Source organism: Bipolaris zeicola (assembly GCF_000523435.1).
Source record: "Bipolaris zeicola 26-R-13 unplaced genomic scaffold scaffold_2, whole genome shotgun sequence".
In the NCBI taxonomy this organism is placed as follows: Eukaryota; Fungi; Ascomycota; class Dothideomycetes; order Pleosporales; family Pleosporaceae; genus Bipolaris; species Bipolaris zeicola.
In genome coordinates, this window is record NW_006912051.1 from 103,852 (window position 1) to 127,653 (window position 23,802).

Here is a 23,802-nt window from a genome sequence, read left to right on the forward strand (position 1 = left end):
ATATATATTACTAGATAACCCTTTTTAGGTTCGAAAGTGGGGGCTCGCTTACAGATATCTTACAGCTACAAGCCCAAGGTTTCAGTATAGGCCCTTCGTCTAATTCATTACCCTGACTTTCAAGTCATTTTTTATACCCGATTCTAGCAGGTTGGGGCGTGGCCCACCATTCTTTCTAAGAAATAACGATTTTATTCGCTAACGGCGGATCGGAGATAATAAACTCAATTCATACGGCATGACGGTAAATGAAGTCGAAATCGACTTTTGACGAAGCTGAGAAATGGCCTAGAACATTGTGGGCTACCTGTCATTAAAGCTTTCTCAAACGTATCCTCAAAGCGTGAGTAGCATAACGGAAACTGGTCGGAGATAACTAAAGAGCTGTTCACGGTAAGATGCGCTGTGTGATCTGCTCTCGGAGTCAGTCATACGTCAACCGTCTGGGAGTGTTTGTGGCCTGCCTGTTCAACCTGAGAGTGCTACTCGGTTAGGCTAGAGTGGAGAATTCCTTGTTTACGATCATATTGCAAACATATTACTATCTTAGATAATCTTTTGCAATACGATCTTGGTATGTGTGATGTGAAGCAGACTCATGTTCCGACTCATCACATGTCTTGCTACATGACTGTTAGTGAACTGTCATTATTGCGATCTGTAGGCGGCAGGCGGATAACGATATATGTGAATTTAAATGCTGTTGGGACGCTGTGTTAGATGAGAAATTATGTGATGTATGAGGCGAAACAACACACGGTTCTTTGGCCATGCAGGCCGTAGCAAGCAGAGATCAATTACGCCTGCTTCTGCACACACGAATCAAGGAAGTACTTCCTTCCCATCCCAATCCCAACACTTCCCTCGTCCTTCGACTCCCACTTGCTTGATGACGTCGATAAGTCTTTCAGCAACCCATTCGCGCTCAAATAGCTTTTCCTTTTTGACGTTGGCCCAAAAGTCCTTGCTTAAACCGGTCTTGACGGTGCCTGGATGTAAAGCCACTGCCATTGCATTCTCTCCAGACGCAGTGCGAAGATGATTATCGAATGTTTTTACTGTTTGATTGACACCTGCTTTAGATGCGCGGTAACTGTACCATCCTCCGAGACGATTGTCACTGATGCTACCAACACGAGCTGACATGATAGCCATCGTAGCTATGCTTGGTAAACCATTCATCTCTTCTTGCTCTCTGTCAACGGTGTGAGACTTTCTTGGCAAGAAGGATGAGAAATGTTTGAGCATCAACATTGGACCCAAAGTATTGGTTCGAAAAGTCAACAGCGCATCATCGGCATTAATCTGGGTAGGCGATTTCTCCGGAAAGAGTATTCCAGGTACTATCAACCCCAGCTGAAGCTGATTCGAGCTGCCGCTGAACTGACTTTTACACGCCGCCGCTGTATCTGCGATTGTCTGTTCATCTTCACCGTTATCAGTGGATGCTTTGGAGTAATTTGGATGCAGTTTCTAGGTACCGAGAACATCTAGTTTTAGAACTTTGAGCCTTTTTTCGTCCATATCAAGACCATCAAGGAGCTCTGCTTTGGTCTTGTCCAAGTCCTTCCGTGCTGTCGCAACGACCGGCGCATTTGTGGTTTGCAAGACCCTTCTCGCGAGCGCAAATCCAATGCCTCGCGAGGCTGGTGATATCAGCGACCATGGTGGCATTGTTGTACGTGTAATGAGTAGACAACAGAGAAGGCCATGACAAGAATATTGTTTGGCTGTTAGTAAGGCTTCTGAAAGGTGGTCCACACACGATCTATGATGCCATACTTGACTTGTCGATCGGCTAGCCTGATTAGGGTAGTAAGCTAGTGCAGGTAATAGCCCTCAGCTACCGATGCGATATGATCATCACAACAACACTTCCAGCTCGTGGAAGTCTTTGCTTTCTAAAAAAACAATCCGATGGTAATCTCTACTTGGAGTATCATCTGTATGAAGACATAAATTTGACATGAGTAGGAAAAGCACGCTACGGAATATACCCTATCTACATTCATACCTCCAATCTTTGCAACAGAGCTCTCAGGACCCAGTTTTCCGTCTTCGTAGCATCCTCAATCCTCTTCACACCTTTGTATATCTCACCTTCTAGCCGCTTCAATGTCTCGCGCGTATATGACATACTACCTGTGCGGTCAAGTTGCTTGAGTACGAGCTTCTTCTGCTCATATGAGAGGTGTCCCGCATCTCTTCTCCGTTGAAGAAGCTCACGCAGTAGGTGAGTAATTTCCGACTGTACGTTCAACGCGTGTATTAGCGGAAAAGAAAACTTGCCCTCGTCCAAATCTTGACAGAACCCCTTCTTCTCGGCATAGTCTTTGGAGCAAAGATTTTGGTAGTCGTCACGAATCTGGTACTGTATCCCGATAAGGCTTACAAGATCTTCAACATCAGAGATTAGGTGCTTATTGGACTCTTTGCTCGTCGAACAAGTCAGAAGGAGTCGCGTGAGGAGTAGAAACAACCCTCCTGTCTTCTTCTTGACCATTTCCAGGTACTCGTTGTCTGACGGGCACAAGTTGTTCTGTGTCCAGTAAAGGTCATACGATTGTCCGACATGCAATTCGTCAAGCCCTTCGAGGACTATCTCGATAGCATCGGGGCCCAGCTGCGGAGCTTCTTCCACCGCTCTTACCAACTCGTAGCATCCTGAGTTGATAGTCTGTGCAGCACCAAAAACAGCATGCACTGCTGGCTCACCTCTCCGAAGATTGGACCCGTCTTCGACGTCATCGAGTATGAGGGATGCGGAGTGGAGGCGATTTCCTATTGATTTGACGCGCGATACGGCCAGTGGAGGTACATTGAGCCATATAGCCAATGCATTTATAAAGACATCTCGTGCACCTCCAGAGGGTAGTGACTTGATGTATTCAACTGGCGCTCTGGCATGCCTGGAGTCCAAGGACACACTCTTTGGGGAACGAATAACCACCGTCTTCTCGATTTCAGAGCTTGAGGAAGCCGAATCAAGTGATGAGCGCGAGTCACTACTGTCTGATATCGATCCGGTTTCATCAGAGGTAGTAAGACAAGTCTCAGCCGAAGACTTCCGTGAATTGACAATCCTCAGATGAGGATTTATGACGCTCGGTTGATCTGGGTACTCTTCGGCCTTGTGGATAAATCGAGCTTCATAATTAATACCCAGGGCTTCGGGCATTGATTTTGCTGTCAGTTCATCTTCCAGACCGGCGTTTGGATCGTATCTGGCTTCAGGATGGTATCGAGGGCTGTTCAAACTCCAAACCACATTCCCACTAATCTGGTACTCCAAGGCGTACAGATGTCTGCTCAACTTCTGCGACATGTTCTCATTTTCTCGTCTGTAACGCGTGCAGTTCTCCAGAAATATATCTTCGTTCTGCCGTGTTACGCCCAGTATCACACTTTTCGCGACATCCACGTTCACGTCGTTCCACTGCATATACAACCAGACGGCGTTTGATAATGTTCCCACTTGCCCTGAATCTGAGAACTCGAGGTATTCCCGGTCGAAAGAAAGGTAGTCGTTGGCTAGTGCTAGTGCTATGAAGCCTGGTTTGCGGATGGGTTCGAGTTGGGCGTCCTCTTCCTCGGTAAGTGTCACACCCATGCCAAAGAGTAACAATGCCTCTATCACGCTATCGTTATATCAGTATGTATTTGAAAAAATAGCTGAAAGGAGGTGAATATACTCACGACGTTCCGGCATCAATGAGTCGGAAATCCAAGTACTCATCCAAGGAGCCAAATCGTTTTCCCTTTTCACGCAGAATGATAGCAATGGCTTCTTTGAATGTCCTCTTGAATCTTCCCGCGCATGCTTGGTCTACTGATGTGATTTCCTTCATAATCTTTGCCTGTATCTGAGCTCTTCCTAGCGTCGGATTTGTACCCTTCCACTCTTGTTGCTCGGGATGATCAAAGTGATCGTGTTGACCGTCCTGCGGATCAAAAATTCCAAACCAGTATATCGGAAGTTATGAAAAGATTTGCAGGCTATAACATACCATACCTGGCTGCTCAAGTTCTATGACGCTGTCATGCAGGAATATATCTATGGAATAGTTAGCGAACTGACATTGAAAAGAGAATATCGCAATGTTGTGATGCCATGCACGGAGAGGTGGGCGACATACATTCAAGCATGTAAGCAACTAGTCTCATACGCTCAGGCTTTGTGAGTGGTAAAGCTAGGGCTGAAAAGTTGCCATTGATAGGGTTGCATCCCCCAAACTGCTCGGTAGGCCCGACATACTTGGCCCAATCCAATCTTGCTTCATGGGATCCTGCATTGGCCTCGGCCTCCCAGTTATGTCTTCGCAAAGTGTAGTTCATGCAAAGGCCATCTGTATCATATTTTGAGAGTGGCACGGTGAAGGAAACCGCATCGTCTAGTTGTTGGCTCGAGATATGAGTTGACATTTTGTAAAGAAGGGGGATGGAGAGCGTGATCTGTAAGGCAACTCAGACATTCAAATGGTTTCAAATAGTCTTATCGGCTGTGAATATGACATAGCGGCCTAAAGTGACTACTGTACCCCTGCCCACTTGCCATATCTCCTTGGGTTGCCTAACAACCTTGCGAAGGACGGTGCGTGTAAAGTTTCGATCTCTCCCTTCCAAAGCAACACCCAAAATAGATCAGTGAGAATACTAATAACATGTACACTGCAATTTGGAACCAGCACTGTAGGTATATACGTATACCAAGCCTCATGTAAATACAAGCCCGTGTTTGTTTTTCTGTTGATAAAAGCCAGGTGCTGGGCATTCAGCGTGATCTGCTACTATCATTGTCTACGCGCAAACCCTCAAGGACACTCCGAAACAACTACAATGTGCACTGGAGAATTTGCGGACTATTTGCATCTGAAACACTCTACTAATACAACATGTACCAGAAGCTCGTGTACCAAAACTCAGTGGCGTACACCATTTCAGCCAGCCTCTTTAGTAGTCTCACCGGAGGGCGTTCCGTCGTCTCGCTTAGAAAACGAGAAGAACAAATGGCATTCAAGCTTGAAGGTGTACTAAATACAGCCTAGCAGTGCTTTGCGCGTCTTTCGAGCCTAAAGACAACTAGTCTTGGCTGTGATTCGATCCAGCATTAAACATAGCAGCGGAAGAAGGCTGAAGTAACAGACCGGTGGAGCAGCACACGCACGCTCCGAGATACAGCATGCAGTCTATAGCACAGTGCCTGCGAGATAACAATGAGTTTGACCAACGATTTTCGAGGTCAAATTTGCTCTAGACATTATGAAGCCATCATACCAAAAGTTAACAAGCCACAGGCAAACGAGTTAAGTCCAAATGGATGAAAGTGTAAGATGGGTCATCCATGCTGGAAATTGAGCAAAACGTATGTTCAATGTAGTTGCAAATAAAAATCGCGCACAGAAATATAATCGACTCCTATCTTTCTGGCTTTGCATTCTCAGGGAGTGTAGATGTCTGTGGAAATAATGAATGATAATGTCGCTTCATCAAAATGAAGAGTGTTGCATGTACTGACGCAGCCGAATTTCCAACCAGACATACAAAAATACCTCATAAATGTAAATCTAGAGTCAGGTTGGCTTATAAAAATGTCACTCGATGAAGCTGATGATCAATGCGCTGGCAACGACATTGCTCCCTGGCAGGCGCTACACTGCTGGATCGACGCAGAACACGGGAAGCATAAGCTTCTTTGCTTTTTGGAACATTGAAAGGAAATATAGGCGCTAAAAAAATGAGAAAGTGGATGCATCGAAACTAAGCAGGAGAATTTTGCGATGTGCCAACTATAACTAGTATCCGTACACATTCAATCGCATCTTGGGAAGATGACCCAACTAGCACCGCCACCAACACTACCATTACGTCGAGAAAACTGCACTTGAACATCATCTGACAGCCAAAAACCCTCTTTCTCTTTTCTCTCCAATCGAAAATTGGTCAGCAAATCTCACTACCGTCCTCGCAAAGCCTATTGGCCATATCACTGCTGATTCGGAAAACGCTCGCAAAGCAACTTTTGTATTATGTATAGGTTATATCCACTTACCAATATACGTAGTACAAAACAACCAGCCAAAGTCACAGAACCAAGTGTTTTACAAAGTAAGCCCAACAGCAACAGACGGGACGGGGGCTGTGCAAGACGTCAGCGCGAACAAGAGAAAACATGTCAGCCTGGGCGGTCATGTTGAAGGACGAAAATTTCGTCCAACCATCATCACCAAGGGCAACAGTGACATAGAAGTTTCCGCCACGCTGGTCGCCTGGAGAAATCATGAAAGCAACATATAAAGAGAGAGAGAGAGAAAAAGAACAAAGAACCAATTCCTCATTCTACTTGCCAAACACCCAAAGCAACACTCTTCAAATCCCCTCTTCAAGACCCACGTATTTCTCCAAGTGAAAGACAAACTCATAACCCTCAAAATGCACCTCCCAACCCCCATCTCCACCCTCCTCCTCCTCGCCACCTCAACCCTAGCCTACGACTCCATCTCCTTCACCACCTGGAACTGCACAGACTGCAGCCCCGTCCCAGGCACCTTCTGCTCCGTCAACACGCGCAGCCAGCTGCCTCCCAACCTGTGCATCCCAATGTGGAACGGAAGCACGTACATTCGGACTTTTGACGCGACGATTCCGTCATGCCAAGGTACGTTCTATCCTTGTATTACGAGTGAGATTTTGGAAAAGGAAGCAAGGATGCTAATGAGGACGGAACAGTGAATCTTTACTTGGAAGATGATTGCACGGGCGCGGCGGAAGTGCATAGGGAGAATGGCGGGAGGTGCGAGACCAAGGGGCCGACGAATTCTTTCCAGATTACTTGCTAGATGGGCATATATCCCTTGTTTCTTGGCGGAAGAGGCTTAATGGGGGGGGGGTGGGCAAAGTTGAATACATGTAACAACGATGGTACTTGTGTGCGAAAACACCGATTCAAGGAGCGAGAAGAGAACCGCTGGATTGCTAGTTCAACACGTAGCATTCATAAAACCACTCTCGCTACTTGATAAATACTTCTATACTAAAATTTAATAAACGAGGGCGTCTCTAATCCATCTCTTCCCCTCCCATATATACAATCTCATGCCAATCCCAACCTATGCATTAGCCGTCTTATCATTATAATAATGAATTGTCTGATCTGCACACCCACTCGGCGTCTGATACAAGTAATTGCCCAGGTTAATATACAACTTCTGGCCTGTACATACGTACCACGCGCTCTTGTTCGGCCGTGTGACATCCGTGCTAGTCCACTGCAAGTCGTCGCCGCCCCATGCAAACGTGCCGTACGTGTTCTTGGTCTCGGAAAAGGTGACGGCGAGGGACATGTTGTTGATGACACGCTCGGGGGACACGTTGGCATAGAGGAGTTTGACGGGGGCGCCGGGTGCAGATATGAGCTGCACGAGTTGGCCGGAGACGACTTGGAGTTGGCCGGCGGTGGTGTGGTCGCCGAGGAGGGCGAGGCCAGTGGAGTAGAGCGGGTTGGTTTGGATGTACTTGTGGAAGTTGGGAGCGGCGACGGCGCGGATCCAGTAGTAGCCCGCCTGGAGGGTTGTGCCGGGTCCGGTTCCGCCTGGCACGCTGCTGGCGGCTGGTTCGCTTGGAGTTGAGTTGCTTGGAGCTGATGGGGTCGGTGTCGGTGTCGGTGTGGGACTGGGTGCTGGTGCTGCTCCGGGTTGACATTGGGAGTAGTATTCACTGGACATGGTTAGGAATGGCTAGCATATCTTTTTGTAAATCGATGTACTTTATCTTGACACATCCTAAACCAGAATTGCATGTTGTTTGACCACTCCAACCAATGCCACCGCCTGCGCTGAAGTTAGCCCATATACCAGAATGAATGTAAATAACGTACATTGCTGCCAGTCGCCGACAGCGGCAGACGTGGTGCCGGCTAGTAAAGCCAGAAAAGCGGTAGTTGTGTAATGCATCCTAAGCCCTTCAATCACAGGTCAATAGTAATCTAGAGAAACACAAGATATTCCTTGTCCGACACCCGTGAACCATATTGTAGGAACCAACCATGATATTTATACTACAGCACGTTTCATCTGGCTCAAACAAGCACCATGTGATGCCAACTAACAGCGTCCGTACCCTTTAAACATCGGACCGTGGTCGCCGCGTAAAGTGGATAAAGTACCCCCCATGCCCGCAAGACAAGGCCGGAAGCCGAGAAAAATACTGGGTCAGCAATATGCTTGCGCAGGCTTAAATTGCTTGATTAAAAACAATCAAACTTTACTGGCGCATCTTCCGGATCTGGCAATGGCGGATGATGCAGAGTAGAACCTAAGCTAATTTTCCAAAACCGGCTACAATTTAGGTGATTCAAGTTAGCATCCTGTAATCGTATCTGGATGTCACCGAAATTGGAGTGCAGCCTTGGGACCAGGTGCGCGGGTACGGGCGACTACCATCGAGCAGGCCTCTGGTACCGGTCCCGAGAGATGGGCAAGTTTCTCTGACATGGCCGTCAAATCTAGCGCTTCCGTCCGATCAATGCCGCCCCCACGCGATATGCGCATTCGACGTCGATGTAGTTTTCGTCCTGTCGCGTTGCACTTTGGATGTTCGGTGGCATCTACAGCCACCCACAAAACCCAACAACCCGCACTGCAGAACCTCATCATGACACCTCAGTAACCCCAGTAATCGGCTCTGGCCTCGCAGAAAAAACAACCTTATATCTCACCACCTCCACAATCTCCAGCTCCTCCTCTTTCACCCCTTCACCCTCACCCGCCATACCCCCCATATCCACATCTTCTTCACCATCTTCGCTGACCTTCTTACGCAACACAGCAATCGGATTCGCCAACTTTTTACATTCGCCCGTCATACGTTGGCCCTTGCCAATGTACATGTACACGCGCTTCATCCATTTGGTGTCACTCGGGTCATTGATGTCTAGGTTGTAGTGGGGAAACACGAGTTTGCCGATTTGAGTGGACGGCTGGGAGGAGTCTGTAGGTGCTGGGAAGTGGACTGTGCCTTGGATTTCGAGGAGGGCTAGGCCGGAGGGTGTGTGGAGGATATGGGGGAGAGGGTTTTCGGTGGGAGCTGGTGTTGGCGGGGAAGGGGCGATTCGTATGGGTATCGACGGCATTATGGTGTATTTGTGTAGTAAGTAGATTTGACGGTTCGTGTGAATTGGTTGTGTTTGTGATGCAGTGATGGGAGAAACCTTGGCGATACTTTGCGGACGCGACGCGCCAAAGCTTTGGTGGGGCAGATGTGTGGTGGGGTTTGGTGACTTCACTATACACCCTCTCAGTTACTTTGCCCTGCCTTGCCGCTATATTGAGTATGCTCAAACAAGACGCTAAAAAAGAATATTATTCGGGAATAGTCGAAATAAACAGTATCTATCCAAATAGAAAAATCACAGAAATTTTCTTTCACTTTATTACTAGCATGTCTATTGTCATACATATCACTTACCATCTTCATCAGCAACCTATGCTATCATGTCAATCCTCCTTTGGAAACCCACCGGGAAATTTACATTGAACACATCACCAAGATTACAATAAAAACCACAACACCAAAGCGATGCCTACATTCCCCCAGTCCCACCTCCCACCTCCACACCGTCCATGTGTTGAACATGAAACAAAGCGCAAAGCCAGAAGACTAGAGACCAGACTACATAGCATCTATATTAAGCCCCCCCCCAACGTAGTAAAGACCGTTCCCTCTAATTTCCTTTCTTGCCCCCCACAATTGCTGTTGCCAGCCTCCCATCTACACCATCTAGGTAACTAGGTGTTCTAAAGGTAAAGAGTTGCTTAAAAGCAAACAGCCTTGTACGAGAACTTTGTGGAAACGTCAACGCAGCCGCTGGGAACGGTGGTGATGATGTCAGTTGGGGTGCCGGAGCAGTCGCCTGCGGTGAAGAACTGGACTATTGTTTGCCAATTGTGTCAGCTCTCATTTTCTCCTTACATCACCTTGCCTATCCCCCTCCCCCAGAAAAGGGGGAAGGAAAAGGGAGAAGGGGGATACATACGCTGGCAGTTCGCCCTGGTCTTTTCCAAGAAGAAGACCTTTGCGCTCTGCAGAGGCAAAAAGTTGCATACGTTGCTGTTGATGTTTTGCTGCTGATCGGCTTGGGGCTGGCAGCCTGGGCCGGCGTAGGCCTCGACTATTTCGTAGTGTCAGTACACTTGCTTCAATCCTTCAAAACCCCCCTCAAGGATATTAGAAAGAAGGGGGAGAGAGGGGAACGAACAAGACGCAACATTCTCCAACTGAATCTGCGCAGAGGCAGACGAAGCCATAAGGGCGAGAGCAGCAATGGTGGTGGTGAAGAGCATCTTTGCGGTTTGGAGTTTGAATCGAAATTGATTGAGTGATTAAAGTGTTTGGAATGAGATTTGCGTCTGTAGTGCTTCCATCTTCTCCCTCGTTCTCTCTCTCCCTTTTATATCCCAACCTCTACACCCAAAAACATCCCAATTCGCCTTCCCTCAGCTTGTTTGCCTCGAGATCACCGTCACCCTCGGCCATCGGCCTGTCAACAGACACTCCCAACAGTGGCATCCAGGCGGTGAATAGCAACACGGACTCCCCACATTTCTCATCACAGCAGCAAAAAAATCTGATGGGCTTGCAAAATTCGGTTGGTCACATCTCCAACGAGCCATTGTCGGTTCGTCGCGGAATAGCACTCGTGTTGGTTTGGTGCGTGGGGAAGTCGTTCTTTGCGAATCGCCCGACGGGCTTGTGGCTTTGAACTTGTAAGCGGAGCCTTTAACCAACCAGGTTACTGAGAGAAGCGTCCTGGAATGTGCTGGTATAAGCTTATGACGACGTGGAGAATGGTTCATGGATGCGAGCGTCGTTAGTGTTGGTCACAAGCGGTGAGGCCGACCACCCGGTCCGTGGTTGCTATACTCCGGCCTGCAGGTGAAAGTTGCCGAATAAGGAGAGTGGGGGGACGCCATGCTTGCTGAGAGGCGCTTCCCGTAAGCCAAGTCCTCAGTTGCGATGACTACGTGGTGGGATCCGTGGCATGCGGGGGCGTGAGTGAATTGATGGGAATCTTGCCTTGTAGGTGCTTGTCATGGATGGGTGGCTGATAAGATGAGTCTCGTGGATACTTAGCGTTATAGTAACTCATAGTCGTGACCTACCGAAGATGCAACCTGATATGACAGAGGTCCTGTTTGAGCACCGAGAAACACGGACGTATAGTTCTCGCGCGGAGTCTACCCGCATTTACTGACCAGTGTGTAATACGCTGCAGCCTAGTAAGAAATCGTGCATACATGACATGCCACGTTGGGGTAGTATCTGACACAGGGCGTACTGGCATGCACCAATGAGACGGGAACACCCGGCTGACGGATCTGGCTTAAAGGCTAATGCAAAAGATTGTTGGATTATATCCTGAAGGGAGAGAATATGAGCAGATGCTCACACTCGATCTCACCTAGATTTAACGTAAGAGGCCTTGCACCCACATTCCTTTCTAGTCTTTCCCAACCCCGTAGTCATCTCAGTCGTAACTTTTCAGTAATGTGTCATGTCGCGTAAAACAAACAGCCGCCCTGATAGTCAGTGGCCCACTGATAACCACAAAGATATTTACCCCTGTGCCTGCATCATTTAGTTGAAGTCATTCATGTTGTGTAGGCTGATATCTTGACTGCTGGTAACGCGCCGCTCTTCGCCGTTGCTGTTGGTCAAGCCGTCAGGCCTAGAATCATTGTTGCCATTGACCGGCTGCCCATCGGATGATTCAGCGCCACCTTCTGCCGGGATGACATTTCCATGTTGGTCAACTTCCTGTAATACTCGTTAGTCACACGCATTGCTTTGGGTTAGGAGTTGAGTTGGGACTTACGACACCCTTAGCGGCCATGCGCACCTGCTGCGGATTTGCTGTGCCGTGAACAACCGCCTCACGTGCTTTCTCCATGACCTTTTGTTTTCGGCTCTCTCCTCGCACCTTTTCGAGATGCTCAAAGTAGCCATCGTCCACAGGTGTGACGTACTTGCCACAGAAAACGCCCACCTCGAACTTTTGGGTCGCGGGATCGCGTGGCGAAAGGCGCGCGCATGCACTTTCCAAATCCTCAAGCTTTTGGTAAACGACATCGTCAGCGCCAATGTGCTTAGCAATAGCTGCTGAGTCACGGTGATGGGCAATAAGCTCCGAGGACGAGGCCAAATCGATACCGTAGATGTGAGCGTTGGTGATGGGCGGTGCACATGACGTGAAGTATACCTTCTTCGCTCCAGCTTCGCGCGCCATCAATACAATCTCACGCGACGTTGTGCCGCGGACAATCGAGTCATCGACAAGCAAGACATTCTTGCCGTCAAACTTCTTCTTCATTGGGTTGAGTTTCGCCCGGACACCCTTTTGTCGTAGTTTTTGCGATGGCATGATGAATGTGCGGAAGATGTAGCGGTTCTTGACAAAGCCTTGTACATACGGCTTCTCAAGGGCTTCAGCGACACAGAGAGCTGACGTGATGGAAGTCTCTGGAATTGGCATTACGACATCAATCTCAGCCATCTTTTCAGGACCCAGCTGCTTCTTGATCGTCTCGGCGAGCGTAAAGCCCATGTTGCGTCGACTCTCATCCACATCGATACCATCAATGACTGAGTCTGGTCGAGCAAAATAAACGTATTCGAAGATATCCGGGGTATACGCTTCTTGCTTAGCAACCTGTCGGAAGACCGGCTCCTTGCCCTTCTCGATGATGACAGCCTGGCCGGGCAGAATGTCCTTAAAGTCCTTGTAGCCACACTGGACTAGTGCGACACTTTCAGAGGCCATCATGTAGTCCATACCGTGGCCATCTTGCGAGCGCCGGGATCCAAGGACCATGGGGCGAATACCGTAGGGGTCACGGAACCCAATAAGACCGAATCCTAGAAATAATCAGCATGTTTCATGTGCTTACTTCGAATTTCGTCTACATACCAGCAAGCATGGCTGTACATGCCCATCCGCCAGTGCAGAGCTTGTACATCCTCTCAAGCGCAGCAAAGCAGTCATCAGCGTTGATACGTGCTTTGCCAGTCTCGTTGAGCTCATCGGCGAAGATGTTCAGCATAAGCTCACTGTCGCTCTCTGTGTTGATGTGCCTGTGGGCCTCGTGATCGAGTCGCTGGCGCAGCGCGGGGGCGTTGATGAGATTACCATTGTGGGTCATGCAGATACCATACGGGCTGTTGACGTAAAAGGGCTGAGCCTCAGAGTTCGCGCTGCTGCCAGCTGTGGGGTATCGCAAATGGCCGAGACCCATGAAGCCGGGGAGATCGGAAACACGAGCACCATCCTGGAAGACCTTGGAGGCCATGCCATTGCCCTTGCACTGGTGAAAACGACCACCAGCGCTGCAGCTGACTATACCAGCAGCGTCTTGTCCGCGGTGCTGGAGGAGGTAGAGGGCATCGTGAACCTCTACCGAGGCGGATTGCGACTTGGGGTCGCCGTGGATAACGGCAATGATACCACACATTTTGACGTGGTGTTGAGTCTAGGGATGTTCGAGGTATGTACCTGTAGTTTTATACTAGGACGCATCAGTTGCGCTGTTCTTCGGATAAAGCGGAAGAAAAAGTGAAGGCGGGGTTTGTCTCTCAGCAAGTCCTTGTGCGCTCATGGGTGATCGCAAGTCTAACATCTTTTATAATAATGACGAGATCATCATAGTGACAGGTATGGGATGGAGGAAATATTGCAACTACGTACTCTGGATATCCTCGTACACGGCTGTGCAGAAACTCGGTTCGCAAGTGACCTCTTCAAAAGTGGGATATAATAGTATGGATGGGCTCCCGTCGAGAAAACGCGTCTCACGAGGTCACTATGTACAGAAAGATCGTAGGACTCTGGCAGCTGGATGATCAATGGGGCCGTTTTCGTCGTCTGCGAGGTATCGTCGCGGGTCTCTGGTCCCGTTTGGTGCTGATGATGGCGTGCGAGCTCATGGTTATTGGAAAGTAAGAGCGCTCTAGTGGGGAAAGGACAGCATGATAAACAATTTTTTCTCGCTCGCCGCACTTGCACTTCCGCACTTTCGGCCTTGGCGGCAACCACACGCCCAGAACCCCACACTGCGACTGAACTGCACCACGACGTACAAGACTGCGGAGAGACAGTACGTACCGACCGGGGAAACACATGTTACAGCGTATGGCCACATCTTGCGCCAACTTTACTCCGTTTCTATTATTTCCCTTCTTTTGTTTGACGGTAGCCTTCGGAAAAAGATTTTTTAGGACATAGACTGCCGCGTCCAGTCATTTGAGCCACGAACGGTTTAGGGCCTGTTCGGTTGCGCGGTTGCGGTTTGCGGTTTTCGTTTTTATTACTGGATTTAGGCTAGATCTTGAAAACAATCCCGTGTTCGGTTAAGCAAATCCAGTAATAAAAACGAAAACCGCAAACCGCAACCGCGCAACCGAACAGGCCCTTAACATGGCTTTCCGCGGCGGACCAAGTACATGAAGCACGTGACGTTTTACATGAAGGGTGTTCGCAACCCTGCCACATCTATGTGCATCATGTCTTTGAGTGGACACAGGGGCATGTTCGAGAGCACCTCAAGTTCAACGCTTAGAACACGTAAAGCAGGCACAAAGAATACATAGAAGAGCCGGTCTAATGCGTTGCGTTCGGATCAAACAATGATTCTTGGAATGTCGAGGAAAGTCCGCTCGGATGCGATGATGACACGGATAGAAGAGGCTTTCCGAGAACAATGAATTTTGTTTAAATTATAATAGCGACTATACTAAGCCGCTGATTTTTCAGAGGCGTCGGGCCTGTCAGGCTCGTAATTTGTCTCGCCCAGTGACTGTGATGGCCCAGACACCGAGACAGCAGCTGGCGCGGAAGCACTTGGCCCCCGGGATGCTGCAGCGTTCAGCCTCTGGTTCAATGCTTCGAGAGCCAATGCTCTCCTCCTCTCTGCCTCGGCACGTGTTGCCCCGCCGCGGCCGCCGCGGCTGTTGGGGTTCATAATGCTGGGGAGGCCACCTTCGGCACGAGCAGTGGCCTGTTCGTTGCCCGCATCAATGTCCCGATCAGAAAATGGTGTGCAGACCTGGAGAGACACCAATGTGTTGTAGACGCCGTCTGCGAAAGCACCAAGGGGTGTTTGTATCGGCTCTGGGAAGAAATGTGCAAAGCTAAAGGTGTCGGAGGCATCTCCACGAATGAAGGAGCCTTCGCCCGTGGCAGTAGAAGAGAGCGATGGACTGATGCGATAGAAGCGGAGATAGATCCAGGCCGTCATGAAGCCAAAATATGCGAGGTACATGGCCGTCTCTGTGCCGATGATTATGCCAGAGAGGGTGTTTGTAAGCAGGAAGATGGCTGGGAAGTGCTTGACGCGCATGCGGATGAGGCCTTTGGCAATGGCTACTGTGTGTTCGGGAACGAGCTGCTTGAAAGAAACAAGGAAGCCGGCTTGGATGGCAATGCCGCCAGAGATTGTGGTTTTCCTGGGCCGGGTCAGTGCAAGGTCTGTGGAGAAGACGAGATGAAAGCATACATGAGAAAGTCCTTGCGCATAAGGAGATAACCAAGGACATAGAGCAGGTAGGTCAGGAGGTTCGGTATGACGGCGACAAACAGCATGAATTTGGTGAACTCATGCGACCCCCAGGCCCTCTCGAGGTAGCGACCGCCATACAAGACAGTCAGGCCAGTGGTGATGAGGCCGAGGAGGTTTTGCTCGACAACAGTTGCAAGGGCGAATGTCCAGGGATACCACGGCACAGAGAGGCGGGGCACAATGGTCAGCCATGGCACTCCGTTACCCACGCCGATGATGGGCTTCTCGACCTTTTCCACCCAATTGGCGTTGGGACGCAGGCCAAAGTTGAGCAGGGTGAGCAGGACGAGGGCAGCGAGGATGCCACGGGTAAGGGGCGGGAGATTGATGCGGGCCATGGCGGCGGCAGCAGCTGCAGCGGCGGCGGCGCGTTGTCGAGGGGGAGCAGTGTGGGCGTGGTGGTGAGGATGTGAGGGTGTGGCGGTGGTGGTGGTCACAGTCAAGCTGGGCGGTGCTGCAGCGCCGGGCAGGGATGCGCGGCTGTGTGGGGGGACTGGATGGGGACTAGCCAGGCTCCGGCCGAACATGTGCGTTGCCCTACAAGACTAGCAGTCCATAGGCGACATGGCAGGCATTGTCAATCATCGAAGCTCCTCACATTCCAAACCGCCTGCCACCACCACCAACACTTTGGTCTCCCTCCCCCCTCCCCCACGCCCCCCAGCCAAGGCGCATGCAGCGCTCGCATAATGCGCCATGGCGGAGACTCTCAGTAGCAACGCGATCAACTATCTCGGTACCTATTCCCCGCCAAAACCCGCCCCAGTGGCCTGTCTCTCTGACGCGTGGTCTAGTATGGCGATATCTTCAAGAAGCCGGGTTTGGTAATGCCGCCCTCCACCTGTCGCGATGCTGGCTTCGGGACCCGGACACGCTTCCATTTGCTGCCAACATCGAGCCCCACGCCCTCGTCCGCCTCGTCCAGGATGGCTTGTGCTTCGACCAGCTGCGCGCAGAGGCCTGCAACGTACGTCGCCTCTGCTCTGCTCCGTTCCATCAAATGCGCCTGGGCTAACTATACCAGACGGAACCGCGATACAGGTTCGGCTCCGACCATGGCCGCCCCTACACGCGCAACGGCAGCCTGCTGACCCTCGACAAGGGCATTCCCGCCCACGAACTCGCGACCGAGGCCAACGGCGCCGTCCAGGAGCCCCCGCCCAAGAAGACGCTCAAGCGCAAAAAGGCAAAGCCCACCAATGGCGTCGATACGCGCCCAGAGCCCCAGCCCAACGGCGATGCCATGGACATTGAGCACAACGGCGCGCCCCATCACGTCCCAAACAGCCTGAGGGCAGACTCCGAGCCCGTCGTTTCCGAGGCCGAGTCGCTTACTGTCGCAGAGATACCGCTGTCTACGCTCAGCATCGGCCAGGACGCCGAGATTCAGACAGACGCCATCGCCGTTGCAGATCTGACTCCCGGCACCGTCTTTGTCCCCCGCGACGCCAACCCTGACAAACTTGTCCAGCACACACTATGGGGCCCACTCGAGTCGCCTGTCTTACTTGCTGCCGGAAAGTCGCTCCTCCAGGTCCACGTTGTCAGCAAGCCTGCCAGTAACGAGCAGTCCCCGCCTATTCACACCCTCGACATGTCTCTGCCAGTCCAAAATTTTGACGTGACTGCACTGTGCTGGCATTCGGAGCACGAGCTGACCGTTTCTGCGCGCGAGCAGTGTGTCAATGAGGTGGGCGAGAAGATGATGATGGATAAGCTCATCAAGCTGACCGAAGGCGGCACCACCTCCAACGTCATCTCCTCGACCGCTGGTCTCATTAATACGCTTCGCTGGAACCCCAAGTGCAAGCTTCTGTTGTCCATTTCCACAGACGGAGAAAAAGGATCCATCAAAGTGTGGAAGAATGACAGCGATTCCATCCCAGCGTGGACCGAGTTCACCGACACAGCTATTCTGGATGCTCAGTGGATTAGCGATTCAGCCTTTGTCGTTTGCGGTATCAAGCTGTTCAAGATCTACGAGGTCACCGACGCTCTGACGACCCAGCGAACATTGGACACTCACATACAGTGGGAATCCGTTAAGCACGACCCAGCGTCTGGTATCATAGCCGTACTCGGAATCGAGGACCAGAAGAATTACCTGGGTATCCTTCACCCCAATGACTCGATCCAGCTGCAGACCCACGAATACCCAGACGAATACGCCACCGACCTTGCATTCCGCCCGAGTCCCTCCACCAAGCAACCGACCAATGGTTCCGCTGTACCCTCGGTGTTGCTTGCAACAAGCTCCATGTCTGGCGCAGCACGGATATGGGATGCAAACGAGCCATTTAAATGCATCAAATCGCTTCCTACCACAGATGGTACCCAGGCCTTCAAGATTGCCTTCTCACCAGATGGGGTGTTGTTGGCTGCAGCAGGCCCCGATGCCGTCACTGTATGGGATGCAGAAAAAAGGGACGTCCCAGTAGCAACATGGCGGGCTAGTGAATGGCCAAGCGACAAATGGAACCCTGGAATAGATGGTGAGTTTAGTCTCGGCTGGGACCCAGACAGCTCCCGGCTGTCAATCGCTCTTGGAAACCAGGTATGTTAGGCCTCCCGAACTTGATTGTGCTTACGCACTAATGTCATCTTTACAGATTGCAATCATCACAGTACCTAGATAGTGTCACCTACCGATGCACGAATAGCACCAACTGCATCCCCCACGGTGCACAAACTTTAGTCTGTGGGGAAATTATCTCCGCATTGTCGCAGAGTATCGGCGCCATTGAGCGTAGAAGAATCCGAACCATTTACCGGGCTTGCTACGGAGACATCACTCCGTGGTCGCAAAATCACGAGAAGCCCATAGCGGGGCCGTATGTGGAGTTGTGGAGTCAAGGCAAGGAATAGAGGGGGTGGCGCCTCTGCCGGCCGCCGAGGCCTTCGTATCGTGATAGGCTGAACGTGGCAGCCTAGTCAATCTACCGCATCTGGTACCGGATACTAACTTGGATCCACTCTTGACGTCCTCGCATAACGTTGGGGGTCCATTGCTTCGGCACTTGTATGAGGCAGTGAGCCGCGGCGCCACAGACATGAGAACTGCAGTCCGCCACCCAAAAAGCGCTATCGTTTCCGTCTTTCTTTCATCCATCTTTCATGCGATCCATGTCTTCGATATACCTTCTAATTGTATACTATACCATCTCATAGCACCCATCTTGAAGAATAGAGTTTTGGACACGGGTCGCATGACCATCTCTGACGGCACCTTACCTTCCATCTACATTTGACTCTCTCGAGGTTATCCATACAATGTCAGCGATACCAAATCTGCCTATAGATGAGTTACCGAAGGTGCAACTCGATGGTCAAGTAAACGGCGCCACTGCACAAACACCTTTCAAGCTCTACGATGCGCCCGTGGAGAACTTGCGTCCACTAAAGGTCATCGTCATTGGTGCGGGTTACTCGGGCATCTATTGCGGAATTCGAATACCTGAGAGATTGAGAAACGTTGAATTGGTGATTTACGAGAAGAATGCTGGGGTTGGGGGAACTTGGTATGAAAACAGGTAAAAAGAAGCCCCCTTCCCTTCTACTACAGCGTCTTATTGGCTCTTGTTGAAGGATGAGACTGGGTCCGACTTAATGCCCAGGGCAAGCATTTGCTCACTAACGCGAACGCAGATACCTGGGCTGCGCGTGCGATATACCTTGTGAGTCTCGCCACCTCTGACATCAAGCCCACTGGCGTGATGCTGATCTTCCCGCTAGCACACTCATACCAGTATTCTTTCCAACCAAACCCAAATTGGTCATCCTTGTACGCGCCAGCGGCAGAGATTCAATCCTATCTCCAAGATGTAGCTCAAAAATATTCTGCGGATCGCTTCATCAAGTTGCGCCATCAGGTCGAGGGTTGCCACTGGGATGACAAGACGGCAAAATGGAACGTCACAGTAAAGAACCTGGCGACAGAAGAGACCATTCATGACCAGGCAGATGTGGTGATTTCTGCAAGGGGCAACTTGAATACCCCATCCTGGCCGGATGTTGATGGTCTAAAGACTTTCAAAGGCGAAGTCATGCACTCCGCGGCTTGGAAAGAAGAGTGAGACATACCTTGGACTGCAAATAGACTACCAGTCGACTAATATAGCGAAACAGTTATGAATTCGAAAACAAGCGGGTTGGAGTAATCGGCTCAGGCTCATCTTCCATCCAGATTGTACCCAGTCTTCAGCGTCTACCAGGCACACACATCAGCACATTCGTGCGCAGTAAGACATGGATCTCCCCACCTTTCGGCCACTCACTCTGGGAAAAGTATGGGTTTCAAGGGACGGCTATTCCTAAGGAGCTTCGTGATCGCTTTGCCAACGATCCGGAATACTATCATGAGTTTAGACTAGCAATCGAAGAAGATGGAAACGGGATTCATCCCTTTACCCAGAAAGGAACACCGCTTCAGACGGGAGCCAAGGAAATGTTCCATCAAAACATGAAGGAGAGGCTGAAGAGCCACCCTGAAATCTTTGAGGCGCTTTTGCCTTCGTTCGCGCCTGGGTGCCGCCGCTTGACCCCTGGCCCGGGGTATCTCGAAGCACTAACGCAGCCAAACGTTGATTTTATCACGTCCCCTATAACTCACATTTCAGAATCGGCCATCCATACTGCCGACGGCAAGGCGCATGAGATTGATGCTCTTGTATGTGCCACTGGCTTTGTATCTTCTGCACCACCCCCATTCCCGCTCACCGGTAGTGGTGGGCTTACCCTGACAGAAAAGTGGAAAGATCGCGCCGTAACATATCTTTCGCATTCAGTCGCTGGATTCCCTAACCTCTTCAGCATGCTTGGCCCTAATTCGGCCATTGGGACCGGTAGCTTGACAATGATGATAGAGACCATGGGCGATTATATCATCAAAGCCATTCGCAAGATTCAGAAAGAGAACATTGCGTCCATGGTTGCCAAAGAGGCACGAGAGAAGGACTTTATCGAGTACGTCGACGCGTACTTTGAGAACACAGTCTTTGTCGACGAGTGCAGGAGTTGGTACAAGAACAAGGGTACAGGGGAGATTGTGGGCCTCTGGCCAGGAAGCACATTACACTGCATCGAGGCGATGCAGAGTCCGCGATGGGAAGACTTTGACTATGTCTATCTGGCCGAGCTTGAGGATCATGACACTGACAACAAGTTGAAAGGCGTAGGCAGAAATTCGAACAGATTGGCCTGGCTAGGCAATGGTATGAGTATCAGGGAACAAAAAGAGCAGGATCTGGCCTGGTACTTGTATCCGGAATTCGTGAACAAGCCTGCTGCGCCGTACCCGGAGAAGAGCAAGATCTATGACATACGTCCATTTTCCTGTTAGACGAGATGGATACTTCTACAGTTGATGTAGTCTGTAGCACGTTCCTGAATCATAAGAAAAACGAATGTGTGTGGTCTGTAATGTGGCCTAGTGGAGCCGAGCTACTCCAGACTCCAGCCGTTCATGTGAAAGGATCCCGTTCCCCAGCTTCCGTTTTTGTGGGGTAGCCGAGGCACCGGTTCACATGCCGCAAGCTGCATGTGCGACACCGACAACAACATCCTCTCCCGAGCACATCAACCTTGTGACCCTTGCTTTTTCCAACAAATCCCTGAGACGCAGGATCCTTCAGTCATCTGCGCAAAGGCGTACTTTGTCCTCGACTTGCCATCCATACAACAGACCACCGTCGCAACCTCCCCGTCTCAAGCGCGTCACTACAGCGTGCGCTCAGGCGACTAACCTTGACCACCACCAATGCCTCCCTCAAGATAGCCATGGCCGTCTTCTCGAAACCCATATCCTCCCATCGCCTCAACAGCGCCTCGGCCAAGGCCATCGTGGCCGACCTCACGCGGCTCTACCTGCAGCACCGAACACGCATATCGCGCGCCGTCTACCTTACCTTGTTCGTAGCTCTCATAAACCGTATTCGGAATGCTATTGCTGAGCAGAAAGCTGCTGCTCTGCGCAGGGCCTCAAAGGGCACAAGCAAGACGTCAGCAGGCGAGGGCGAAGCCTCCGGGAGGAAGAAAGTTGAGCTGAATCGCGAGTTTTTCAAGAACCTGCTTCGGCTGTTACGGATATGTATACCTGGATGGAAGAGCAAGGAATTCAGACTCGTTATCGGGCATAGTGTCTTCTTGGTGCTACGGACGATGATCAGTTTGTATGTTGCCGAGTTAGATGGACGGCTGGTTAGTGCGCTTGTGAGAGGAAAGGGGAGAGAGTTCTTGATGGGTTTGGTATGGTGGATGGCGGTTGCTGTACCGGCGACATTTACGAACAGCATGGTATGGGACACCTGCGCTCTCAGCCAGGATCAGAAATCAGGACATACGATGAGTGCTAACATGGCAAACAGCTGTCATATCACCAGTGCAAACTCTCTCTGCAATACCGGACTCGACTCACAAACTACATCCATTCCAAGTATCTCTCCCAGATGACGTTTTACACGCTGAGCGCTCTGGACGACCGCATCGCAAACGCCGACCAGCTGATTACCGTCGATGTAGCCAAATTCTCAAATTCTCTCGCGGAACTATACTCGAATCTTGCGAAACCCGTTCTTGATATTATCATCTACAACTACTCGCTTTCACGAAGCGTCGGTGGCGAAGGTCTATTTTTCATGTCACTTTTGGTGCAGATATCGGCGAACGTCATGAGGGCACTGACTCCGCCGTTTGGCAAGTACGTGGCAGACGAGGCGAGACTGGAGGGAGAATTTAGATTCCAGCATTCAAGACTAATTGATTGGAGTGAAGAGGTGGCGCTGTACGGAGGACATGAAGCAGAAAAGGACACGCTTGACAAGGGCTATTTTACGCTGATCAAGCATGTGAACCGGATTCTAAGACGGCGATTTTATCATGGTATCATGGAGGACTTTGTCATCAAATATTTCTGGGGCGCTCTGGGCTTGATGCTGTGTAGTGTGCCGGTATTTTTCAAGGTACCTGGGACTGGTGGAATGAGTATGGGAGATCGCACAGAGAGTATGTATACCGTTATCACACACGCGATGTGGAAGATTTTGGAGTTTTGGCTTGCTAACGAGTGCGATGACAGATTTCGTAACAAATCGTCGCATGCTTCTTATGTCCAGCGACGCATTCGGTCGTGTCATGTTTTCATACAAGGAGATCACCGAACTCGCAGGCTACACCTCGCGTGTCTCTACTCTCCTGGACGTCATCGACGACATCCAGGCCGGTCATTTCGAAAAGAAGCTCGTTTCCTCTGCCGATACCGAAGAAAACGCTGCCGTTCTTCGAGGCCGTGGTACTGTAACCGAAGGCGAAGACATCGAGTTCGTCGATGTACCCATCGTTTCTCCCAATGGCGACGTTCTCGTACGTGCACTATCCTTCCACGTAAGGCCCGGCGACCATCTCCTCATTGTCGGACCCAACGGCTGCGGAAAGAGCAGTCTTTTCCGCATCCTAGGCGGCCTGTGGCCCGTCTACGGTGGCAAGGTGCGCAAACCGCCATTCGAAGATATTTTCTACATTCCTCAGCGACCGTATCTCTCTCGTGGTACCCTCCGCCAGCAAATCATCTACCCAGATTCTCTCCACGACATGCATTCCAAGTCTATTACCGACAACCACCTCCTCGCCGTACTCGCCACGCTCAACCTCGAGTCACTGGTTGACCGCCCCGGCGGCTTCGACGCTGAAGCTCAGTGGGAAGATGTACTTTCCGGTGGCTTGCAGCAGCGTGTCGCCATGGCCAGGCTTTTCTACCACAAGCCGCGGTACGCAATCCTAGACGAGTGCACGAGCAGCGTGACGCTCGAGGTAGAGAGAATCATGTATGAAGAAGCCAAGAAACTAGGCATTACCCTCATGACTGTGTCTCACAGGCGCAGTTTGTGGAAGTACCATTGCCGTATCTTGCAGTTTGATGGCCAAGGAGGGTTTTACTTTGGAGGGTTGGATGCTGAGAGGAGGGCTGTGCTTGAGGAGTAAGTTTTTCCCCTTATTTCTTTTCGAGTGATTTGGGATTCGCCTGTTTATGAGATGAGTACTAACGTGTACGTAGTGAGAAGGAAGACATTGATTTGCAGCTCCGAGCTGTCCCGGATATCGAGCAGAGGATTAGGGAGCTGGAGGCCTCATGAAGAGGGAGTAGGGGACTTGCATTTTGGCGGTAGAAGTGAGGAAGCTTGTTGTACGATGATTTGGTAGTGTC

The 23,802-nt window shown here is 50.6% G+C and overlaps 12 protein-coding genes across 12 annotated transcripts; 5 read left to right on the top strand and 7 right to left on the bottom strand.

The window, feature by feature from the left end:
* Nucleotides 1-822: 822 nt before the first annotated feature.
* Nucleotides 823-1,674, bottom strand: COCCADRAFT_81498 (uncharacterized protein; the record flags this gene model as incomplete). Its single annotated transcript, XM_007708562.1, has 2 exons — nucleotides 823-1,427; nucleotides 1,482-1,674. The coding sequence occupies 2 exons, from the start codon at nucleotides 1,672-1,674 to the stop codon at nucleotides 823-825; spliced, it is 798 nt and encodes a 265-aa protein (XP_007706752.1).
* Nucleotides 1,675-2,008: 334 nt separating this feature from the next.
* Nucleotides 2,009-4,422, bottom strand: COCCADRAFT_81897 (uncharacterized protein; the record flags this gene model as incomplete). Its single annotated transcript, XM_007708563.1, has 4 exons — nucleotides 2,009-3,638; nucleotides 3,697-3,941; nucleotides 4,008-4,054; nucleotides 4,137-4,422. 4 exons carry the CDS (start codon nucleotides 4,420-4,422, stop codon nucleotides 2,009-2,011), a joined length of 2,208 nt encoding a protein of 735 aa, XP_007706753.1.
* A 1,470-nt stretch (nucleotides 4,423-5,892) lies between these two features.
* Nucleotides 5,893-6,294, top strand: COCCADRAFT_81682 (uncharacterized protein; the record flags this gene model as incomplete). The annotated part of the gene is made up of 1 exon (XM_007708564.1): nucleotides 5,893-6,294. A coding segment is annotated over one exon (402 nt), but the record flags the coding sequence as incomplete, so codon positions are not given.
* A 135-nt stretch (nucleotides 6,295-6,429) lies between these two features.
* Nucleotides 6,430-6,836, top strand: COCCADRAFT_81785 (uncharacterized protein; the record flags this gene model as incomplete). The annotated part of the gene is made up of 2 exons (XM_007708565.1): nucleotides 6,430-6,655; nucleotides 6,727-6,836. 2 exons carry the CDS (start codon nucleotides 6,430-6,432, stop codon nucleotides 6,834-6,836), a joined length of 336 nt encoding a protein of 111 aa, XP_007706755.1.
* A 270-nt stretch (nucleotides 6,837-7,106) lies between these two features.
* On the bottom strand, nucleotides 7,107-7,949 carry COCCADRAFT_31987 (carbohydrate-binding module family 1 protein; the record flags this gene model as incomplete). Its single annotated transcript, XM_007708511.1, has 3 exons — nucleotides 7,107-7,713; nucleotides 7,763-7,826; nucleotides 7,874-7,949. 3 exons carry the CDS (start codon nucleotides 7,947-7,949, stop codon nucleotides 7,107-7,109), a joined length of 747 nt encoding a protein of 248 aa, XP_007706701.1.
* A 698-nt stretch (nucleotides 7,950-8,647) lies between these two features.
* COCCADRAFT_21681 (uncharacterized protein) lies at nucleotides 8,648-9,127 on the bottom strand (the record flags this gene model as incomplete). The annotated part of the gene is made up of 1 exon (XM_007708481.1): nucleotides 8,648-9,127. One exon carries the CDS (start codon nucleotides 9,125-9,127, stop codon nucleotides 8,648-8,650), a length of 480 nt encoding a protein of 159 aa, XP_007706671.1.
* Nucleotides 9,128-9,809: 682 nt separating this feature from the next.
* Nucleotides 9,810-10,337, bottom strand: COCCADRAFT_31988 (uncharacterized protein; the record flags this gene model as incomplete). Its single annotated transcript, XM_007708512.1, has 3 exons — nucleotides 9,810-9,925; nucleotides 10,031-10,165; nucleotides 10,253-10,337. The coding sequence occupies 3 exons, from the start codon at nucleotides 10,335-10,337 to the stop codon at nucleotides 9,810-9,812; spliced, it is 336 nt and encodes a 111-aa protein (XP_007706702.1).
* Nucleotides 10,338-11,631: 1,294 nt separating this feature from the next.
* On the bottom strand, nucleotides 11,632-13,502 carry COCCADRAFT_81843 (uncharacterized protein; the record flags this gene model as incomplete). Its single annotated transcript, XM_007708566.1, has 3 exons — nucleotides 11,632-11,811; nucleotides 11,870-12,909; nucleotides 12,962-13,502. The coding sequence occupies 3 exons, from the start codon at nucleotides 13,500-13,502 to the stop codon at nucleotides 11,632-11,634; spliced, it is 1,761 nt and encodes a 586-aa protein (XP_007706756.1).
* Nucleotides 13,503-14,780: 1,278 nt separating this feature from the next.
* Nucleotides 14,781-15,943, bottom strand: COCCADRAFT_81494 (uncharacterized protein; the record flags this gene model as incomplete). The annotated part of the gene is made up of 2 exons (XM_007708567.1): nucleotides 14,781-15,492; nucleotides 15,543-15,943. The coding sequence occupies 2 exons, from the start codon at nucleotides 15,941-15,943 to the stop codon at nucleotides 14,781-14,783; spliced, it is 1,113 nt and encodes a 370-aa protein (XP_007706757.1).
* A 358-nt stretch (nucleotides 15,944-16,301) lies between these two features.
* On the top strand, nucleotides 16,302-18,241 carry COCCADRAFT_31991 (uncharacterized protein; the record flags this gene model as incomplete). The annotated part of the gene is made up of 4 exons (XM_007708513.1): nucleotides 16,302-16,341; nucleotides 16,400-16,572; nucleotides 16,630-18,159; nucleotides 18,215-18,241. 4 exons carry the CDS (start codon nucleotides 16,302-16,304, stop codon nucleotides 18,239-18,241), a joined length of 1,770 nt encoding a protein of 589 aa, XP_007706703.1.
* A 634-nt stretch (nucleotides 18,242-18,875) lies between these two features.
* COCCADRAFT_31992 (uncharacterized protein) lies at nucleotides 18,876-20,943 on the top strand (the record flags this gene model as incomplete). The annotated part of the gene is made up of 4 exons (XM_007708514.1): nucleotides 18,876-19,135; nucleotides 19,251-19,279; nucleotides 19,338-19,674; nucleotides 19,731-20,943. 4 exons carry the CDS (start codon nucleotides 18,876-18,878, stop codon nucleotides 20,941-20,943), a joined length of 1,839 nt encoding a protein of 612 aa, XP_007706704.1.
* Nucleotides 20,944-21,380: 437 nt separating this feature from the next.
* Nucleotides 21,381-23,731, top strand: COCCADRAFT_81496 (uncharacterized protein; the record flags this gene model as incomplete). Its single annotated transcript, XM_007708568.1, has 4 exons — nucleotides 21,381-21,896; nucleotides 21,968-22,604; nucleotides 22,678-23,575; nucleotides 23,653-23,731. 4 exons carry the CDS (start codon nucleotides 21,381-21,383, stop codon nucleotides 23,729-23,731), a joined length of 2,130 nt encoding a protein of 709 aa, XP_007706758.1.
* Between the last annotated feature and the right edge of the window lie 71 nt (nucleotides 23,732-23,802).